This window comes from Oenanthe melanoleuca, chromosome 8, assembly GCF_029582105.1.
Source record: "Oenanthe melanoleuca isolate GR-GAL-2019-014 chromosome 8, OMel1.0, whole genome shotgun sequence".
NCBI lineage: Eukaryota > Metazoa > Chordata > Aves > Passeriformes > Muscicapidae > Oenanthe > Oenanthe melanoleuca.
In genome coordinates, this window is record NC_079342.1 from 17,021,002 (window position 1) to 17,039,500 (window position 18,499).

At 50.8% G+C, this 18,499-nt stretch overlaps 1 protein-coding gene across 5 annotated transcripts in view; it reads left to right on the forward strand.

Annotated features, from left to right (window-relative positions):
* Positions 1–15,400, forward strand: part of PTPRF (protein tyrosine phosphatase receptor type F) — a 369,892-nt gene extending 354,492 nt beyond the window's left edge. For all 5 annotated transcript variants that reach the window (XM_056497305.1, XM_056497306.1, XM_056497308.1 and 2 more), the window contains 9 exons: positions 5,041–5,160; positions 6,207–6,361; positions 7,643–7,928; positions 9,547–9,725; positions 12,156–12,282; positions 12,457–12,582; positions 13,184–13,338; positions 13,453–13,588; positions 13,723–15,400. In XM_056497305.1, the coding sequence (XP_056353280.1) occupies positions 5,041–5,160; positions 6,207–6,361; positions 7,643–7,928; positions 9,547–9,725; positions 12,156–12,282; positions 12,457–12,582; positions 13,184–13,338; positions 13,453–13,588; positions 13,723–13,791 (1,353 nt within the window). In that variant the 3' untranslated portion in view covers positions 13,792–15,400. The remainder of the gene's footprint in view (positions 1–5,040; positions 5,161–6,206; positions 6,362–7,642; positions 7,929–9,546; positions 9,726–12,155; positions 12,283–12,456; positions 12,583–13,183; positions 13,339–13,452; positions 13,589–13,722) is intronic.
* Positions 15,401–18,499: the final 3,099 nt, after the last annotated feature.

Here is an 18,499-nt window from a genome sequence, read left to right on the forward strand (position 1 = left end):
GAGCTGGAGAAGGAGTGGGAGCCCTCACTGCAGATGTTACAGTTTTCGTGACAGAGGTTCTTACTCAGCCCCTTAAGCAGGATTTGTAAGCTGGGACCAAGTGCTCCTGCACCCAGATGCACCCTTTGGGCAAAGCCTGTCCAAGGAGGAGGCAGCTTCTGCCTCTCATGATTCAGTTTGTTCCTAAAAGTAAAATTTCAGCAGTGAGCGTTTGTACTAGCAGAATATTTTAGTGTTGCCATACCAACAGCAGAAGGGGCTTGTGCACTCAAGCTGCGAAGCACTGATTATTTTTAGCCCAATAAGCTCATTCTTGAGAAACAGAAATGGTCAGGTTTGGGTTTAGTTAAAACTTTTGCCTGCATGCTCTCCCTCCTTTTCAAAGCTTTAGCACCAAAATGCTTGCAAGGGGTGTCCCAGCCCACCCTGGCTGGGAGGAAGTGGCTGGAAGCACCAATCACTATGGCAAAACAAATCTGCTTTTCCTAGTGTACAAAGAACAGGCATTATCGATGGGTTTCCTGGGCTCTTCAAATGCCCTACAGCCTGCAGCACAAAAGAGCATTCCTTGAAGATGAGCTGTCTCTAGAGATCCAATCCCAGCTTTGCACTGTGCTTCCTGCTGCAGAGCCCTGCCTGTTCTGTCCAATGGCCACTGTCACCCACACAGTCCAAACAGGCAGGGAGATAGATGATTCTGCTCTGTGGCTCTGGGCTTGGCACACAGGCTAAGCAAGATCAGAAATTTCTGATCAACTGCGCTCTGCAGCTGAGGGTTATATGGGGGCTTCTTTGTGCCTTCACGTTTCTATGAGCATATATTTGAAGAACAAGGAAAAGTGCTTCTGGGTTGCCAAATAAATCCATGCCTGGAATCCTGACTCACTTAACTTCTGGGCTTCTTAGTTATGGGAAGGCACTCCAAGGTGCATGTTTCTTGAAGGTAACAGGTTTCCTTTGACCCCAGAGGGACTTGCCTTTGCCTGAGATGTCTGTGCTGCTGAGCTGTGCGTTATCTACCCCCAGCACACCCCATCCTGTCATCCTGCAACATTGGTTTCTGTCCCAAACACAGTGCATGTGGTCAAGCTTTTGGTGCCATTGAATCCTTGTTATGGCAGGAGGTGACCAGAGCCCTTACAGAATCTCAGGCAGCCTGCCTGATTGGGTACACTGCCCAGGGACTCTAGGCTGACCTGGCCAGACCCAGACCCCTGCATTTGCTCCCTGGCACTGCCTCCCTATGTCCTGCTGGCTTTTTGGCACATCCCCAGCACTAATGAGAAGTGGGCAGTTTTCTCTGGCACTGTGGGAGATGCAGGTTGCCAGGAATGGCAGTGGAGAAGCCTCGTCACTCCTGAGTTGAACCAGTGATCCACAGCAAGGACTTCCCTGGATGTGTTTGTTGTACCCTGTAGGTGTCTCAGGGCATTCCCTCACAGCAGGGATTGGGGAGCTGTGATGTGGACTTTCAGGAGATTATTTTCTCGGGTTTTTGCTGTCTTTTTCAGCATCTTCCAAGGCAAGATGGCTTTTAGTCACCTTCCTGCTGTGCTTTTCCTCATCACATTTTGGTGATGGCTAGAGCTGTCTTGGGAGCACACTTTTTTGGGACAAGTGAACATCCTAATCCCAGTCATTGCCCATTGCTCCAAACTTTCAGCATGAGTCACTGTTTTACAGTTCATTCTGCTCCAGAGCCTTCAAACTTCATCTGAAGTAACCCCCTGGGTCCCTGCAGCATTGCTGCCTGCTGATGCTCATGCTGCTGTGGGACAACACTGCTCCAGGCAGTCACATGGCATCACAGCATTACCCAAGGGTGACCTTGCTTGAAAGTCCCCTTGCCCAGGGGCTTTGGAACAGGCATAGGGCTGTCTCTCCAGCTGCAGAGCCTGGGGTGGGTAGCAAGGCCTCATGGCGAGCTGCCCAGTGCAGAGCAGGCTCTGCTGCCTTTCCAGGCGAGCTCCCCAGGTCACCCTCAGTAGTGCTGTGATAAGCCAACCAGGACCAGCAGCAGCTTGGCAGCCCTGTGGGGGTGACACTGCTTTAAAGGGTTCCTGAGCTGCAGAGAGAAAAAAAAAAAATCTTTAAAGAGCATCAGCTTTTATGGTCTGCAATTTTAGCTGGCTTGATGGTCTAAATCATCCTCCGTTTTTCATGTTTTCACAAAGTGAGAAGCACATAAAGGATAGAAATGGCTGGATTGTTCAATTTAGCTGCCTTCAAAGCTTTACAATCAGTTTCAGAATCATTTGGTGGCAGTTCAGAAACACACATTGTAGATTAGCTTTCCCGAAGCTGCGAGCGTGGTGCGTCCCTGCCGGGCTGTGTTGCCAGGAGAGAGGTATTAAAGCAGGATTTCTCCTACCCTGGGCTATCGCCTAGAGCCTGCCAGAGCAAGGTCTCCCAGAGCAGTACTGGGGCTTGTTCTGTTCCAGCCCAGAGCACCAAGCAGCCATCCCTGGGGTGTGATCTCCCCTGGCATTTCATGTCCCCAGGAAGGGGTGTTAACAGGCTGGTGCTCAAGGGCCCTGGGGAAGAGAAGCCTGACAGCCACAGCCTGCTCCAGCCTTCCTGCTGACAGCAATGCCATCTGGAGCTTGTGAGAGGGCCTGGGAGCAGAGCACAGCTCTCAAGCTGAAGAGAGGTGCCCGGCTGCTCTTGGGCTCAGGGCATCAAAGGGGAGGGACAGGAGCCACTCAACAATGCTGCAATAAATGGCTGTTCAGGACATTACTGTGCTCCTTAAGTTAATGAGAAACAAGCGCTGCCAGAAGAAAACATCTCTTATCTGCTTTAGTGCCACAGTGCATCGGCTTCAGCATAAAATTTACAGAGCTTGAAAATGGGGCATAAACATTATGGGTAAATTTGGCAGAAAATGTGACTGACTCTTATCTGGTCATGAATAAATAATTTTCAATTACCAGCCCAGGCATTGCTATTATCCCACACAAGGAACTCCTCTGAAGTTAGTTTTGTGCTCGAGTACACAGCCCTGCATCATGTGGGTGGGCAGGAGGGGACTGCTGTCCCTGAACAGCACAGGCTGTGCTGTTCCCCTGAAACATCCCCTGCAAACTACAGCAAGCAGCTGTCCCCAGCATTTGCAGGATGTCGTGCTGCTTTCCTCTCCCTTAGAGAGGATCACATCATCCCCAATCCAGGCAAGAAAAACTCCGGCTCATGGAGACAGCCTGCAGCTGCCACCCACTCATGAGGATGGGATCAGTTTAGCTGTGAAATAGTGTTTGTGACCTCCAAGTTGCTGGTGCTGCAGCCAGTCAGCATCAAACGCTCTGTGCCAAGCAAGGAAGAAGAATCCTGAGTATTTTGCAGAGCCTGCCATATTGCCACAGATCTAAGGCAGCACAGCAGCCCGAATGGCAGGAGACCCTAGGCAGGAGGCAGCAGAGCTGCTCTGCTTGCACAGGCACCTGCAGTACCTCATTAGGCAGCCTTGCTCCAGGCACTTCTGCCAGGGCATGCCTTACTGAGAACAGAATTCAAAAAGCAGGGAGAGCTGCATCACTCTGACTCCAGGTTGCTGCACTCCAGAGCCAGAGTGCAGGATGAGGGCTCTTGACTCTCACAAGCCCCACCCTGCTTCAAGTGGTTTCAATTAAAAGGCAGAACTCATTGATTCCTAATTAAGCTTATTGTTTCCCTTCCCACATATTCCCCTCTAAACACGTTCTGCTAATAATTAAGTTTACTATTCCTTGACAAACACAGATGATCTTCCATTCACTCCTCTCTCCTAGGGTGGGAAAGCATTTTCAGTGTGGTGTGCATGGGTGGGAATGAAGTCTTCCTCCTGTCAGCCAGGCACTGTAGCTCTGCAGGGTGGGGGAGTCAGGTACCAGATGAAACAGGGGTGCTCAGGGTGCCAATTAAATAGGGAGCTTGGGGCTTCAGTGAAAAAAAACTGGAGGAGTAGATTGCAAACACTGAGCTGTGAAGAGGAGGAGGAGGAGAGCAGCAGCATGTGAGCAGGAAGGGAGGTGAAAGGGCCAGAGGGATGGGGCCCTGGGAATGTGCTTGGCTGTCTGCCAAGTGGGATGCAGCAAGAGCTGTGATGAGTAGCTCAAAGCACTGTGGCTGCAGAGTTGGAAAGCAGTGATAAGGATGATGCAGGGCAGGAGGTTTCTATGGAGCAGCAGTGTTTTTGTGATGGGACAGTGCTGCCTGCAGGAAGGGGCTGAAGGGATAGTTGGCCCACAGTCTGTGTCTTCTTGCAGAGGAAGTACAAAATGTGTCTGTGTCTGTGTCTGTGTCTGAGCTGGCATCTGTTCCTTGCAGAGCTGTTTTGAAATACCTTGGAGCTGGTGGGGATACAGGCTGCATCTCATTCATTTCAGCTGCCCTTTCACTAGAGCTGTGTCCACAGAAACCACCATTTCCTCTTCCCTGCTCCACTAGCTCTTCTCCTATCAACTCACAGCTGCCCACCTTCTCTTCATCCAGGTGCACCTCAGGCAGGGGGTGGTTCAAGCAAAGCCCCAAAGATGCCCATCTCACCAAACAGGAGGTAGAGAAGAACTACAGCAGGCATAAATCATGGCTAGGAATTGCTGCTCACTGTCTTGGTATATAATGCTGCTCTTGCTGCTCTGTCTAGTGGCTTGGTCCCCTTTGCCACTTCCACCAATGGCTCCAGAGGAAAAAGAAAATCCCTCTTGCAATGAGTAGCCACTCATTGAGATCAGCTTAGTTGGTTCAGAGCATGGTGCTAATAACGCTGAGATTGTAGGTTCAATTCTCATATGGGCCATTCACTTGAGAGCTGGGCATGATAATCCTTGTGGGTCCCTTTAGCTCAGAAATTTTTTTGTGATTCTGAGTCTTACGGAAAGGGGTCCAGGGGGTGCTGCCTTTTTGTTGGGTTTTGGGACACTCTGGGGGAAGGCAATCTGGATTTAGAGGCCCCCCCTGCACAATGACTCATTTCTGTCTTTACCCTTTGAAGGCAGAGCCCTGTTCCTCATCCCAGATGCCCCAGCCAATCACTGACCGGTTCTCTTCACCTCCCTGCAGGTAAAGTGTGACCAGTACTGGCCAAGCCGGGGCACAGAAACCTATGGGATGATCCAGGTGACCCTGCAGGATACAGTGGAGCTGGCGACCTACACTGTCCGCACCTTCGCGCTGTGCAAGGTATGGCACTGGTGCTGCCTCACGTGTTGCACAGATGCTTCCCAATGCTGCAGGGTGCTCCGTGGCCCACAGGCAGTGGCCACTGCTTGTACCTGGCTTGGCCAAGCATGTGGCCAGTCCACACCTGAGCTAAGTCTCACAGATGGGCTACAGTAGGAGATCAGCTGCAGGCTGTGCATCTGGCCACCGCTGGACTTTGGCCAGGATACTTGATGCTCTTCTGTGTGCTTTCTGGGATGGACCCCAGAATAGGGCTGTTCTTGCCTCTAGTGAGTGTTCAGGTAGCAGCTGGCCTCCCATTAGAGGGACAACATCGGAAACAGTGAATTTTTATCACTGCTGTCACTAATAATGCAAATGGAGGGGCTATTTCTGATGTGAGTACAAACCCTTCTCTCCTGCCTGCTGCATCCCTCATTAGTGTTTAGAAATCCCTGGGGGCAGTGCCAGCAGCAGCATGTCAATGCAGACAGGCTTTGCAGCAAGCTGCTTCTGTGTGTGACTGAGTCTGGGCCAGGAGCCCAGGGCTCAGGGGGGACACAGTCGTGCTCCAGGAAGGCCCCAGCAATCACCAGCCAATTATGCCACTTGCTGCATAGATCACTCGGCCAAGCCCAGAGAGGAGCAGGGCAGTCTGCAGACAGAAGCTGATCATCCAGCCCAGGGACACCATGATGCAGAGGAGCAGGGAGGGAATTGGTTGCTGTAGCCCTTCCATTCCCAGTGCCCATTTTCCCTGAACGTGCAGTGAGTATGCAGATAGTGAACCTGGGCTGTGCAGAAAAGTCTTTCACCTTCCCTGCAGTCTACTCCACTCCTGCAGAGATGCTCTGTTGTCTGTAAAACTGCCTTTCTACAGAGCATCTGTATGTATAGGAGCTTTGCAATAAACCTGCATTTTTCCTCCAAAATTTTCCCTGGTGAAAGCCCAGTACATGCATCATCACCCAAAGCTTTGCGTGCCTGTCATTGTTGCTCCATCAGCGGGTTCCTGCACTGGGATGAGATTGTTCTCATGCCAAACAACTCTTCTTTGTCTTCAACAGAATGGCTCCAATGAAAAGACAGAGCTGCGACAGTTCCAGTTCATGGCTTGGCCCGATCACGGGGTCCCAGAATATCCCACCCCAATCCTCGCTTTCCTGCGGCGGGTCAAGGCCTGTAACCCAACAGATGCTGGACCCATGGTTGTGCATTGCAGGTAGGACTGTGTGTTTGCCTTCTGGCTGCAGGAGCTTTAACCTGTCTGCAAAGGGAGTCTCCCCTCCTTGTGGGAGAGGTTTCATGGAAGCGTAACCTGCACTGCATGCTTGGGCTGGCAGCAGAACAGGCCCAGCAGTGGTAATGCCATGGTGGCATTTCTATTGCTACTTCTGTGTCAGGTTAAACAGCACTGCTATATGGAGAACCTCAGAAAACACATATTCCTGCAAAACTGCAGGTGCCATTTTAAAATTAAATTATCTGTGCCCAGCATAAGTGGGTGGTACCTTCAGAGGCACATCACTGACAGAAATGCATGCAGTGACCTCTGCGAACATTTGTATGCAGTATTTACAGCAGCACTCTTTCACAGGTAGAAAGGCAGCTCTTAAGGCAAAATATTAGTCTACTAAGGCTCAGCATCTTACCCAGCTAAGATTTATTTGTACCAGCCAAGAGGGGACTGTTACTGAACAAACCACTCCATCATAGCTGTTCCAGCATACGCTTTACCAGCAGTGTTTAATGCTCTTCTTTCATGCTCTGTTTCAGATGGTAGTGGGTATAATTAACACACAAACAAGCTGTATTAAAGCCCTGTTAAGGATATGACTTGCGCTACAAATGAGAAAATGCCTAGCTCCCTATCTCTGTGTCTGCATGTCACAACAGCATATCTGTTGTTTTCAGGGTGATCTTGGAGTAAGTAGCTCGAGGTTTGCTACTGCCCTTCCAACAATTGTAGAGAGGCATTTGGTGCTTGAGCAAAGGGCTCAGCACAGTCGTGCATGACCTCAGCTTTCTGCTTCCCCTTTCAGGCTGGCTCTGCTTTTTTTATGGGTGAGGAAACAGTGACCCAGGTTAGGGGACAAGCAGGCTAGAAATTACAGACTTCACTGGTGTTAGGGCCCAGACTGCACTTCATGTCTTCTGACTTCACACACATGTGCGCTGTCAGTCTCCTGCCTGTTAAACACATTTCTTCTTCCCTTGTGGAGGGGCTGCCATTCACCACATAGATCAGCAGGGTGACACCGTGTCCTTTCTACTCCAGCAGTGAAAGGGGGACAGCAGAAAGGCTGAGAAACCTCTCACATTTTCCAATGATTCTCTCCCTTGTTCCTCCTGTCATTTCTAGTTTGGAGCTCCACTCATAGGGAGCAGCTTTTACTCCCTTTTAGTGTGCCCTAAGTCTGTGTGATCTCTTAAGTACTGTTAGAGCTTGTGTGAGATCTGCAGGGCACTGTGTCGTCTCAGACCGTGTGCTTTGCTCCTGCAGTGCTGGCGTGGGCCGAACCGGCTGCTTCATTGTCATCGATGCCATGCTGGAGCGCATGAAGCACGAGAAGACCGTGGACATCTACGGGCACGTGACGTGCATGCGCTCCCAGCGCAACTACATGGTGCAGACAGAGGACCAGTACATCTTCATCCATGAGGCCTTGCTGGAGGCCGCCACCTGTGGCAATACCGAGGTGCCCGCACGCAACCTCTTCGCACACATCCAGAAGCTGACCCAGGTGCCGCCGGGCGAGAGCGTTACTTCAATGGAGCTGGAATTCAAGGTTGGTGGCAGAGCCCCAGCACCCCACTTCTCTAGTGCCCTGTCTCTGCCCAAAGAACTCCATGGGCTGCTCATCCAGGGGTTGGGAGAGGTGGGCTATAGATCATTGCAGATAGTTATTCTTTTGTGTGTTTCTAAAGCAGGTAGGCAGTGATTTAAAATACATTTGAATTGTAAAGCTTGTGTCGGCCACGGTCCCCCCTGGATTGGCAGCTTCTGGGGAGGATATAAAAGGCAGATGGATGTGCAGTTCCCAGCAGCACATTCTGCTCTAGGTTCACTATGCGGCAGGAGCTGCATCTGAAATCAGATGCAGATCATGTTAGTGATAATTGATGTTACTGTGAACAACTTGTCTGGAAACAGCTCCAATTTAAATATGTGAGACATTTCTGGTCTCATTTCTTCAATGTTGAGCTTTGTAATCTTTTAACCACCTCAACACCAAGCCTCACTGTCTAGAATTGGTGAAGGTAGTGTTTTAAGGCACACCATTTTTAAGAAGCCAAGCCCACATTTTTCTGCCTGTATCTGTGTATGCCAATTGCAGATATTTATTGCAGCCTTGGAGCTGGAAGTGAGCTCTGTTAAGTGCCCATATTCTCAGATGAGGTGCATTAGTCCAGTGAACTCTTGCAGGTGAATACAGCTCATGCAGGGAGGCAGCAGACCATGCAGACTGTGAAATGAACTGCAGCAGTACAGCTTCACCCTGGGGATTCCCTCCAAGTGACAATGGAGCAAGAGAAGCAAAATATTGGCTTTCCATGTAAACTGGGAGTAGTTGAGAAGCCCTGTCCTGTGGTTCTCAGAGCTGCTGGTATCCTGGGGTTAGGACAGTAAAACATGCTGCCTGAGCATCTCATGGTGACACCTGCCCTGAGAAACTCCTTAGGAGAGCCACAGAATTGTGCTCAACTCAACTCAAGCAATTCTGTTGTAAGAAAGACAGAATTTTATTTTCTTTTCATTTCCCCAAGAATCTCTTGAGAACAGTAATGAAAATGCCCCTCTCTGTGCCCTGGCAATATCCACTGCATGGGAAACCCTGGGGAGCAGGATATGGTAGGGCCTCACATGGCTGCACTGCTCCTCAGAGAGCAACGTTGTCCCTCTGCAGAGAGCCTCTGCTGGGGTCCAGCTGCCACTCACAGAGAGAATGGTGGTTCTGGAGATACTGGAGGCAGTCTTTTGGGGAAGGGGAAAAAAAAAAAAACCAACTGGCAGGGTGAAGAGTGACTTCTGTTTGAATCTGCCAGCAGATCTGAGTAACACATTTACCATGACTCCAGTTTACGGGACTCAAAGAGACCCATAAAATGTCTCACAGTAACCCAAAATAGATCTTCTTTACCTAAAACTGTCACAATTCTCACATTTTCTTGGGTTCTTCTGGGGTGAGAAGTAAATAGTAAGACATTGTTGGAAGAGGAAAAGCTTTGCTTCCCTGCCACCACCAAGCAGACATCCCTGGCTCAATGAGGTACAAAACTTCATGGCTCTGTGTGTGTCAAAGAGCTGCTGTGGGTCTCCACTACATGACTGCTGCCAGGATTCTGATTCTGCCCCTAGACTGCTGCATCCCCAGCAGGGATCTGATGTGTCTCCTCCTCTTTCAGCTGCTGGCCAATTCTAAAGCACATACCTCACGTTTCATCAGTGCCAACCTCCCGTGCAACAAATTCAAGAACCGCCTCGTGAACATCATGCCGTATGAGCTGACGAGAGTCTGCCTGCAGCCCATCCGGGGTGTCGAGGGCTCTGACTACATCAATGCCAGCTTCATAGATGGCTACAGGTAAGGATTACCTTGGGTGGCTGGGCCAGCTGTCCTGCCTGCTCGGGAACCCAGGCAGAGTGTTCTTCTCTTTCCTGATGCTGACTGCCCGAGGTGGGCTGGGGACCACTTTGCTGCATCTATTTCCATCTTCTCAGACACTGCAGTGTGTGTTACAATATGTGAAGACTGGCTGTGAGTGAGCGCTGCCAGGCTGGCTTGTGTTGCTGTAGACAGATGCCCACATGGCTGGAGTGGCAGGCTGTGTTGGCTCCTGGGGAGGTTTTATGGGATATTCTGGTAGGCATCCCTTGGCTTGTGTTCTGCATCTGCAGTATTTAACTCAAACCTGCCTCCCCGCTGTAGCAACTAGAGTTAGAAGTGTGCTTCCACTGAGTGGCTGATCCAGGCAGCAGCTCAAGACTTGTTCCATGTCTTGATTTTGGGAGGAGTCTGGGTCCTCAGCCAGGGCTGGTGGTGGACATTGGGAAGCTCATCACCAGGTTCCTCTCTCCAGAACACAGTTTACAAAGCACAAATTATGATCTAGTGAAGCAGTAATGCTTAAGTTTTTCTGTATGGGTCTGCTGACATCTCATTCTCAGATGCTAAATGCCTGGAGAGAAGAACAGCCCAGTGGCCAAATCCCCTTCCCAACCAACTCCTAGACAATAATCCAAACCAAATCACAATGATGCACATAAAAGGCCTGTTCCTATCATTTCTCTGTGCACCATCACAGTGGGGTCATCTCTCATGTACACCATCATCAGTGCTGGAGTGGGGGATGCACTGATAGTTCTGGCATATGTCCCTTCCAGCTTGGCTTTGCCCACCTACCTTTTTTGGACTGGTAACCTCCCAGAAGCAAAAGGCACTGCCAAAGGGAACAGATGTGTGTGCAGCCAGGCCAGCAGCTCTGGGCCTTGTCACTGCTCCAGCATCTGAGCCCAGCAAGAGTTCCAAGAGTTCCCAGGGAGAAGGGCTACGTGGAGGCAGGAGTGGACAAGGAAAGGGGGGCAATCCTGGGAGCATCCTAACACAGGGAAACTGCAGAAAGCCAGACTCCTTCAGGGTGGGACAGAGTAATGGGGAAGGGTGAAGGGGCTATAGAGAAGCTGTCGCAGAGCAGAGGGAGCCCCACTCCCTCCTGCCTGTGTGGCACAGAGCCATCCACCACCAGTCACTAAGGTGGCTGCCTGGCTGCAGCCTGAGTCTGACAGATGGACTGCAGCCACTGTCCTGGCTCCAGAGCTGATGGAGAGCAACACTGGCTTTGCCTCTTGATGATGCTACAGAGGGGGGTGAGGGCTGGCAGCACAGCAGGTGATACCATTTCATGTGTTACTTACCCCATGCCCAAGTTCTGTTATCTCTTGCCATCCCTTTCTTTGAACCAGCATTCTTCTAGTTATCTAAAGAAATAAAGTTGGCCCAAGGTCCTGCAGATACCACTAATGCTACATCTATATTAGCTTTTTCACTTGGTTCTGCATCCTCATTCCTGTTATTTTATGATGTGTTATAAATCCACCTTGAAGCAGCTCCTGTCTGAAACCCGCATGTTACAGCTGCCCTGCAGCACGTTCATTAATTTTAGCACCACTAAAAATAGCAGCAGTAGAGGGATGAGGGCGGAACGGAGGGAGGAAGGCAGGACGGGAGAAGCCGGCCCCGGTCCCGCGGGCTCCAGCGCCCCGCAGTGGTGGAGCCAGCCCAAGTTCTGCCGTGCCAGGCAGGGAGCTCAGAGAGCTCCAGCATGCCAGAGCTGAGCCCAAAGCACCAAAGGGGCTTTCTTCAGGGTGGGAGCCAGTCTGGGGCAGGTCACACGGAAAATTAGGAGAGGTGCTCTGGTTGGCAGTGGAACCAAGAACAAATTCTGAAGCTTTAGAAAAGCGCACAAAACTGTATTCATGGTTTCCACACTGCCCTCATTGTCTGGAGTGTGTAATCCAGGTGACCTGGTTCAGCTGCTCTGTATTTTCCCATGCAATGGCAGGGATGGTGGGTACTGCAGAGTAAAAGTGCAGGAACACAGGGGTGCTTGGGGATCCTTCTCTCCTTCCAGCCCTGGTGGGTGCTGGCAGCCTGCTAGTGGGGGCCTGGCTCCCAGGAGGGCTCTCAGTGCAACAGCAGCGCTGGAAACAAGCAGCAGCAAAAGGCTGGGCTGGGGACACCATCACCCCAGAAAGTACTAACAGTTTTTCTGGATCCTCCGTGTTGTGCTCACTGTGTCTGTGGGGAGCGCTTAGAAGACAAGTGCTGGACAGGCTCATCTCTCTCCCAGAGCCCATGGCTCATCCTGGAGACCTGCCTCCTACAGCTGGATTGTCAGCCTTGCTCCCTGGAAGTGTGGGGCCCTGCCTCCAGCTCACCCAGCCCACCAGCCCCCAGGAGCAGCTGCTGCCCATCTCTGAGGAGCTGCTCTGAGCACTGTTATGTTTGTCACAGGCATCAGAAGGCCTACATCGCCACACAGGGACCACTGGCCGAGACCACAGAGGATTTCTGGCGGATGCTCTGGGAGCACAACTCCACCATTGTGGTGATGTTGACAAAGCTGCGTGAGATGGGCCGGGTACGAGTCCTGCTCAGGGGAGAAGGGGGCTGGTGTTTGTCACCATTCACTCTGGGGAGGCCCCCACTGTCTGGTGGCTGACCCTGTGGCCCCACAACCACACAGGCTCCCAGGGAGCGGGAGGGAGGAGCAGCTAATGTTAGTGCTAATGTCTTCCCTGCTCCTCATCAACAGGAGAAGTGCCATCAGTACTGGCCTGCAGAGCGCTCTGCCCGGTACCAGTACTTCGTGGTGGACCCCATGGCAGAGTACAACATGCCACAGTACATCCTCCGGGAATTCAAGGTGACGGACGCCAGGGTGAGTACATCTGCTGGCTCCCCAGCTCCTCTGCTTCTCATGCTTCTGCCCTATCCAGGCCAGTCAAGGGAGCATGCAACAGCTCCTGGAGAAATGGGAAGGCAAAATCTGCCTTGCACTGCAGGCAAAAGCTTCTGCCCACCTACTGCTCCTCTCTCCATAGGTTCCTGCCCTGCCAGCTGTGTCAACCCCCTGAGCAGCTCAGGGATCCCTGTCAGCACCAGATCCTGCCTCACCTATGCTGCTCACTTGGGCAAGCATTTAACACAGGTCCCCCTGCACCTGGAGTACGTGTGTGCACCATCTGACCGGGCCTTGTGTTACAGTAAACATGGTTCTAGTGTGGAGATGGGCCCCAAGCACTGACCAATGGATCCTGTAGGGGCCCAAAGCCCTGCTCAGCTACCGTGGGGTGAACATGGGAGAACAAAGACAGATCCTAAACATGCAGCAAAAGATCTGCCTGGGATTATCCATGGCCTATGCACCTTCTCATCTGGTCTGGTTCAGGGGGTCTGAGAGCAGGTTGGAGTACCAGTGCTGAAGGGAGTGACATCAGGCCCTCACTGATGGTTCACATCTAACACCCCTCTTCCTGCAGGACGGCCAGTCACGGACCATCCGCCAGTTCCAGTTCACAGACTGGCCTGAGCAGGGAGTGCCAAAGACAGGAGAGGGTTTCATTGACTTCATTGGACAGGTGCACAAGACCAAGGAGCAGTTCGGGCAGGATGGGCCCATCACGGTGCACTGCAGGTAAGCGAGCACAGGTCCCTGTGCTCCAGGAGTGGCTTGCACCTCTCCTGGCAGCTCTGCAGAGCCTTTCTGGGGCTGGCAGGACTCATAATGGCCCCCTTGCCCCCTGTGCAGTGCTGGGGTTGGGCGCACCGGCGTGTTCATCACACTCAGCATTGTGCTGGAGAGGATGCGCTACGAGGGCGTGGTGGACATGTTCCAGATGGTGAAGACCTTGCGGACGCAGCGGCCAGCCATGGTGCAGACAGAGGTGAGCTCCCCTCCTGTGCATGGCAGTGGAGATGTGTGGGAGAAGGGAGGGCCTGTTGTCTCTAGATGTTGGACTTTACAGCTCACTGTCCTTGTGTCCCCACTGCTCATGTTTCCCTTGTTGCTGCCTTGCAGGACCAGTACCAGCTGTGCTACAGAGCCGCACTGGAGTACCTTGGCAGCTTCGACCACTATGCAACGTAACAGTGCTTTCCTCCAGTCGCGGTGGGGATGTCTAGGAGTGGAGATGGGTCCCTCTGAGCCAGAGCTGCCCATTCCTCAGTCCTTCTGTACAGGTGGAGGTACTGCCCAGGCAGCAGACCTCCACGCCAACCAGTTTTGACCACGGCATTTAGGAACTTAGCCCCAGCGCCAAATGAGGGAATCCGACTCCAAAAGCATTTCCAGTCTCTGGCTGAATTTCTGCTCATGTGCATCTCTCACCCTCTCTCATGCCGACTGCATTTCACAGCGAAGCTTTAGGTGGGTGGAATGGGATCTTTTTTTTAAACATGTAAAATAGTTACTAGTGGTTTTTATAATCTCCTCTCTCTTTATTTTTTATTTTTTGCAAGTCTTAATGTTTTGCCCAAGCAGAACTGGACCCACCAAACCTTTGGGAGTTGGGTTTTGTTTTTATAATTTCCTTTTGCTTTTACATTTTTTACTGCCCTGTGTTTATTTCAGCCCAGTCACTGCTGGTTCTGCCCATTTTAGTGCAGCTTCCTTGGTAATTCGCAGCAGCTGGCTTGTGGTTCCTGCCCATCTCCATTCCCCATAGGCTTTTTAATCCTCTGTAGAATATGAAATTTCATGGAACTGGACCTAAGCTACCAATTATTTTTTTAGTCTTCTTTCCCCCCCATTATTTCCTTAGTAGGTTTGGGTTTGGGAGGGCATGTGGGGTCGCTGGAGAAGCGTCCCTTTGTCAGCTGGAAACCGTTCAGTCCTATTACAATACATGTTCAACCAATCCAGTGACCGTGTGTATTGGCAGATCCTGATATGACGTGAGTTGTCGTCGCCTTGTTTGTGAGAGACCCGAAATCCCGGGCTTCAGGCATTGGAACCTCTTTTTGTGTGTCTTGCTGGAAAGGGGGCAGGAGTAGCGAGGGGGTCCCACAGTTCCTCAGGGAAGGGATGGAAAGAGCAAGACACGGCCCTTTGTGTTAATCCCACGGTTCTGTGCGTGCAAGCGCCATCCTGTCACCTCTCATCAGGGGAGTGCGTCAGAACACTGACAAAGGCAAGGAGCACAAGCCCAGCCGATCCAGAGCAGAGCTGGACCAGCTCTCTTTGGAAGTAGGGTACTGCAGGGAAGGGGAGGGGAGTACACATGGGTTCAGAGGTTGGGTGTATCTATAATTTCTGCTATCCTGCAAATGTTAAGAGTCACTAGAATATTGTACTTTCCGCTACTTCAGGATGTTCTAATGAACCAATGTGGCAAGACTACTGGACTTAATTTAATGGTACTATATATTAATACTCCTTATTATATCACGCTTGCACTAAAGATGGGGAGTGAGCAGCCCTCTTTAGAGTGCATTGAGTTATGAATAAAGGTGGTGGAAGGGTATCTAATTGTATTATCACATGTATTCCGAATGTTAAGAATCCAAGCTACGTTGAAATCAGCAATTCAGGGTTGGAGTAATGTTGGAGGACACATTCATTTTTACCTTGTGGATGCATAGTGCTGTAGGGGTCACCGTTGTATACAGTCTGTTTTCTATTTGTTAATAAAAAAAATCTACAGCATCATTGCATAATTCTTGATGTTAATAAATTTGAATAATTGGGTTTCATACAAGCTGGCTTTCCTGTGTGTTTCTTCTTCAATAAGCAGAGGCCATAGAATCATATGGCAAGGGGCACACTCCTCAGCCTGTGGCAGGTAAATTCTTTCCCACAGGTATCCCAGCCACGAGTGCGCCGTAATTTCTTCAGGGACCCTGTGCCTGCAGGGAACTTGGAAACCTTCCATGACAATTCCCTTTGTGCATGTGTGTGCTCACCTCCTCCCACCTGCAGCTGTACAGGAGTGCACTGACTGGGTGGACTTGCAGGGAAGAGAAGGGTCCGTGGTGATGGCTTTATCAGTCGTTGCCACCCTCCTGAGACGCTGCAGTGACGCTGTTCTGTAGCACTGACTACAGTCGTGCATTCAAAGTTAGTGCTCAGCAGTAAAGCCATCACCTGGCCCCTGACTGCAGAGCAGCCCCTGAGTTTGTTCAGGTGTGAAGCCCCTGCCCAGGCTGGCAGCCCTGCCTGCTCTGTGGACAGCCCTGCCCCTCCCCTGTGTGACTGCAAAGCACGAAGTGTCAGCTCTTGGAGAGATCAGTACCTGCACACAGCACAGGTGTGTGAGAGAGGAGCCAGTGCAAAGGGCAGAACCATGGATCAGGGCCCTATGGCATTTCCATCCTTCCCAAGGGAGCCAAATCTGCCCTGGTCAGCATGTCCATGGTAGGTGGGAGTGTGTGGCAGACTGATGAGCTTTTCCCTGTCGTGGCTATGGGCACCATAGTGATTCCTAAGTGACTGCTGAGCTCAGTCACACACAGTGTTCCCTGCCAGGCCAGACCAGTTCCTGGGTAGGTGCCAGATGCAGAAATGTTTTCCCTTGCCTGGTTCATTCTTACTACACTGCTTCACTACAGAGTGGCCTGAGGGGCTGCTGGGCAGCCTCCCTGAGGATGCAGATCCAAGGGCAGAGCAAGCTCCTGCGGTTGTGAGGCAGCACATGTATGCAGGTGTGTGTGTGGGCACATGCCAGCATTGCTGGCACTGGGGTGTTTGTCATTGCAGTCAGGGCCCAGGATGGCAGAACAGCACAGCCAAGTGAATACCTGCTCACACACGGGTGTGTCTGGGAAAGAAGGGCACCACGCTCACTGTGGGCAGCCAGCCAGCTGGGAGATGAGCAGTGAGCACCTGCCTGTGCTGCAGCAACAGTGCTTGGGCTGTGCTGCCAAAATACAGGTGGTGATAATGCTTCTGCCACTCACTGAGCGCTCACAGGCACTGCCACACAAACAGCACAAAGCTTTAGTCCGTGTACAGCCTTGAATGCAGAGATTCTCACCAAAAGTTGCCAGAAAGCTTACAGATATTCACACATGGATGGACCTTCTTTCTCCTTGTCCAGGAGCACTTTGCACTTCCTTCCCCAGCTGTGGCCTTGTCTGTGGACTGAGTAGAAGCAGGAAGAGGCAGAGAAATGGTGAAGAACCTCAGCATGGAATGCACAAAGAGTAACATGAGCGAGCCCAGGCCTCCGTGACAAGGATATTGCTGGTAGCCACATGGCCAAAGCCTCATGTTAACCTCACAGGCAAGGAAAGGCTCAGTGCACAAAGTGTGAGGATGTGCCACCTTGGCCAAGGGACAGGCTCCCAGAGGTCAGAGAGCAGCAAAAACAGCTGCTGGTGACAGCTTTTCTCCAGCCGCTTTTCTCCACTCCTCTGGCCTGCTCACACAAAGCCAACACTGCTCCAAAGGGAATGGACTCATACAACTTTAAAAGCACTTATTCTTTCAACATTTATTTTCCACTATTTCTGTATATCTCAAAAATATAAAAGGGGAACAAAAAAACCCATGATGCATAGTGGATAAACAGCAATGCCAACCTGATCTGTCCTCTGAGCCAGCACCACAGTTTGTGCCACACTCCAGGCAGAGCCACCCTGTTTCCTCCCAGGGCTTGGCACTGACATTCCTGGGCTGCACTCCTCAGTTTTTCCTGGCTAGAAAGGATTTACCACAGCTGGCTTTTTTTTTTTTTTCTTTTGGCCTCATTTTCTTTGGTATCAGCTTGAGACTTTTCCCTCCCTCTGGTATCAGTACCACACTGTGTCCAGATCTGAAGGGAAGGGTCTGGAGAGGGTGCTGTAAGACACTTTAACAACTTCTGTTTGGAGTCTCAAAACAGACCAACCATATTTGCACTGAGCAATGGAGCTGAGCTATTAGTGCCTTTCTTTTTTTTCCCCTGGTGAAAATTTTCCACTCCTTAGTTATGCCAGGTAGCCCCAGTGCAGCCTCAGATAAGCAGCTCTGTAAAAACCACAGTTTGGCAGGTGGGACAGCAGCTAAAATGGCAGCTAGTCAGAGGTGAATTTCTGGGCACTGAGGTGCCTTTCTGCTCTTTTTATTTTCATATTTTTATTCATACCACTGATGCTTGCAGCAAGAGCTGTGCAGGCACTGCCCAAGCTTGGCTTGCCTCCTAGTGATGTTTACTCACAGGATCATAGAGTGGTTTGGGTTAGAAGAGACCTTTAAAGATCAGCTACTCCAAAAAATATCCTGACCAAGCACTATACCTTTGGGATTCCATTGCTTCAAATTTTGTTTTTTGAAGGCAAAATAGTTGTTAAATAAGGAAAAAGAAATAGCTGTAACACTGAAAAAATCTAAGCAGACTTTGCACAGTAGCTTGGCAACTCCTTCCCCCACAGTCCTTGAATTTCTTGTCCTCAGCAACATTGCCATTTTCATTTGTAACACTTCCTAGTTAAGAGTGACTTCTTTTTTTGCCTCTTTTTTTCCTGTTTGACCTGGTTCATTTCTGAGGGCAGGAATAGTTCTGATCCTTCCAATTAAAAGCTTATTTTTGCCCCTTTGCCAGTTATAATAAGCAATCTCAGCCCCAGTAACAATTAGAGGTTATCGAGCTTCCATGCCTACACATTTCTGCTCACAGGAACATTTTGCCACTTGTCATCTTGAAAAGGCTGGCTCCTGTGTTTCCTGTGGGCAGCAGGTCGAGGGAGGTGATTCTGCCCCTCTGCTTTGCTCTTTTGAGATCCCACCTGGAGTGTTGTGTCCAGAGGAGGTCACAAAGATGCTCAGAGGGATGGAGCACCTCTCCTGAAGAAAGGCTGAGAGTTGGGGTTGTTCAGCC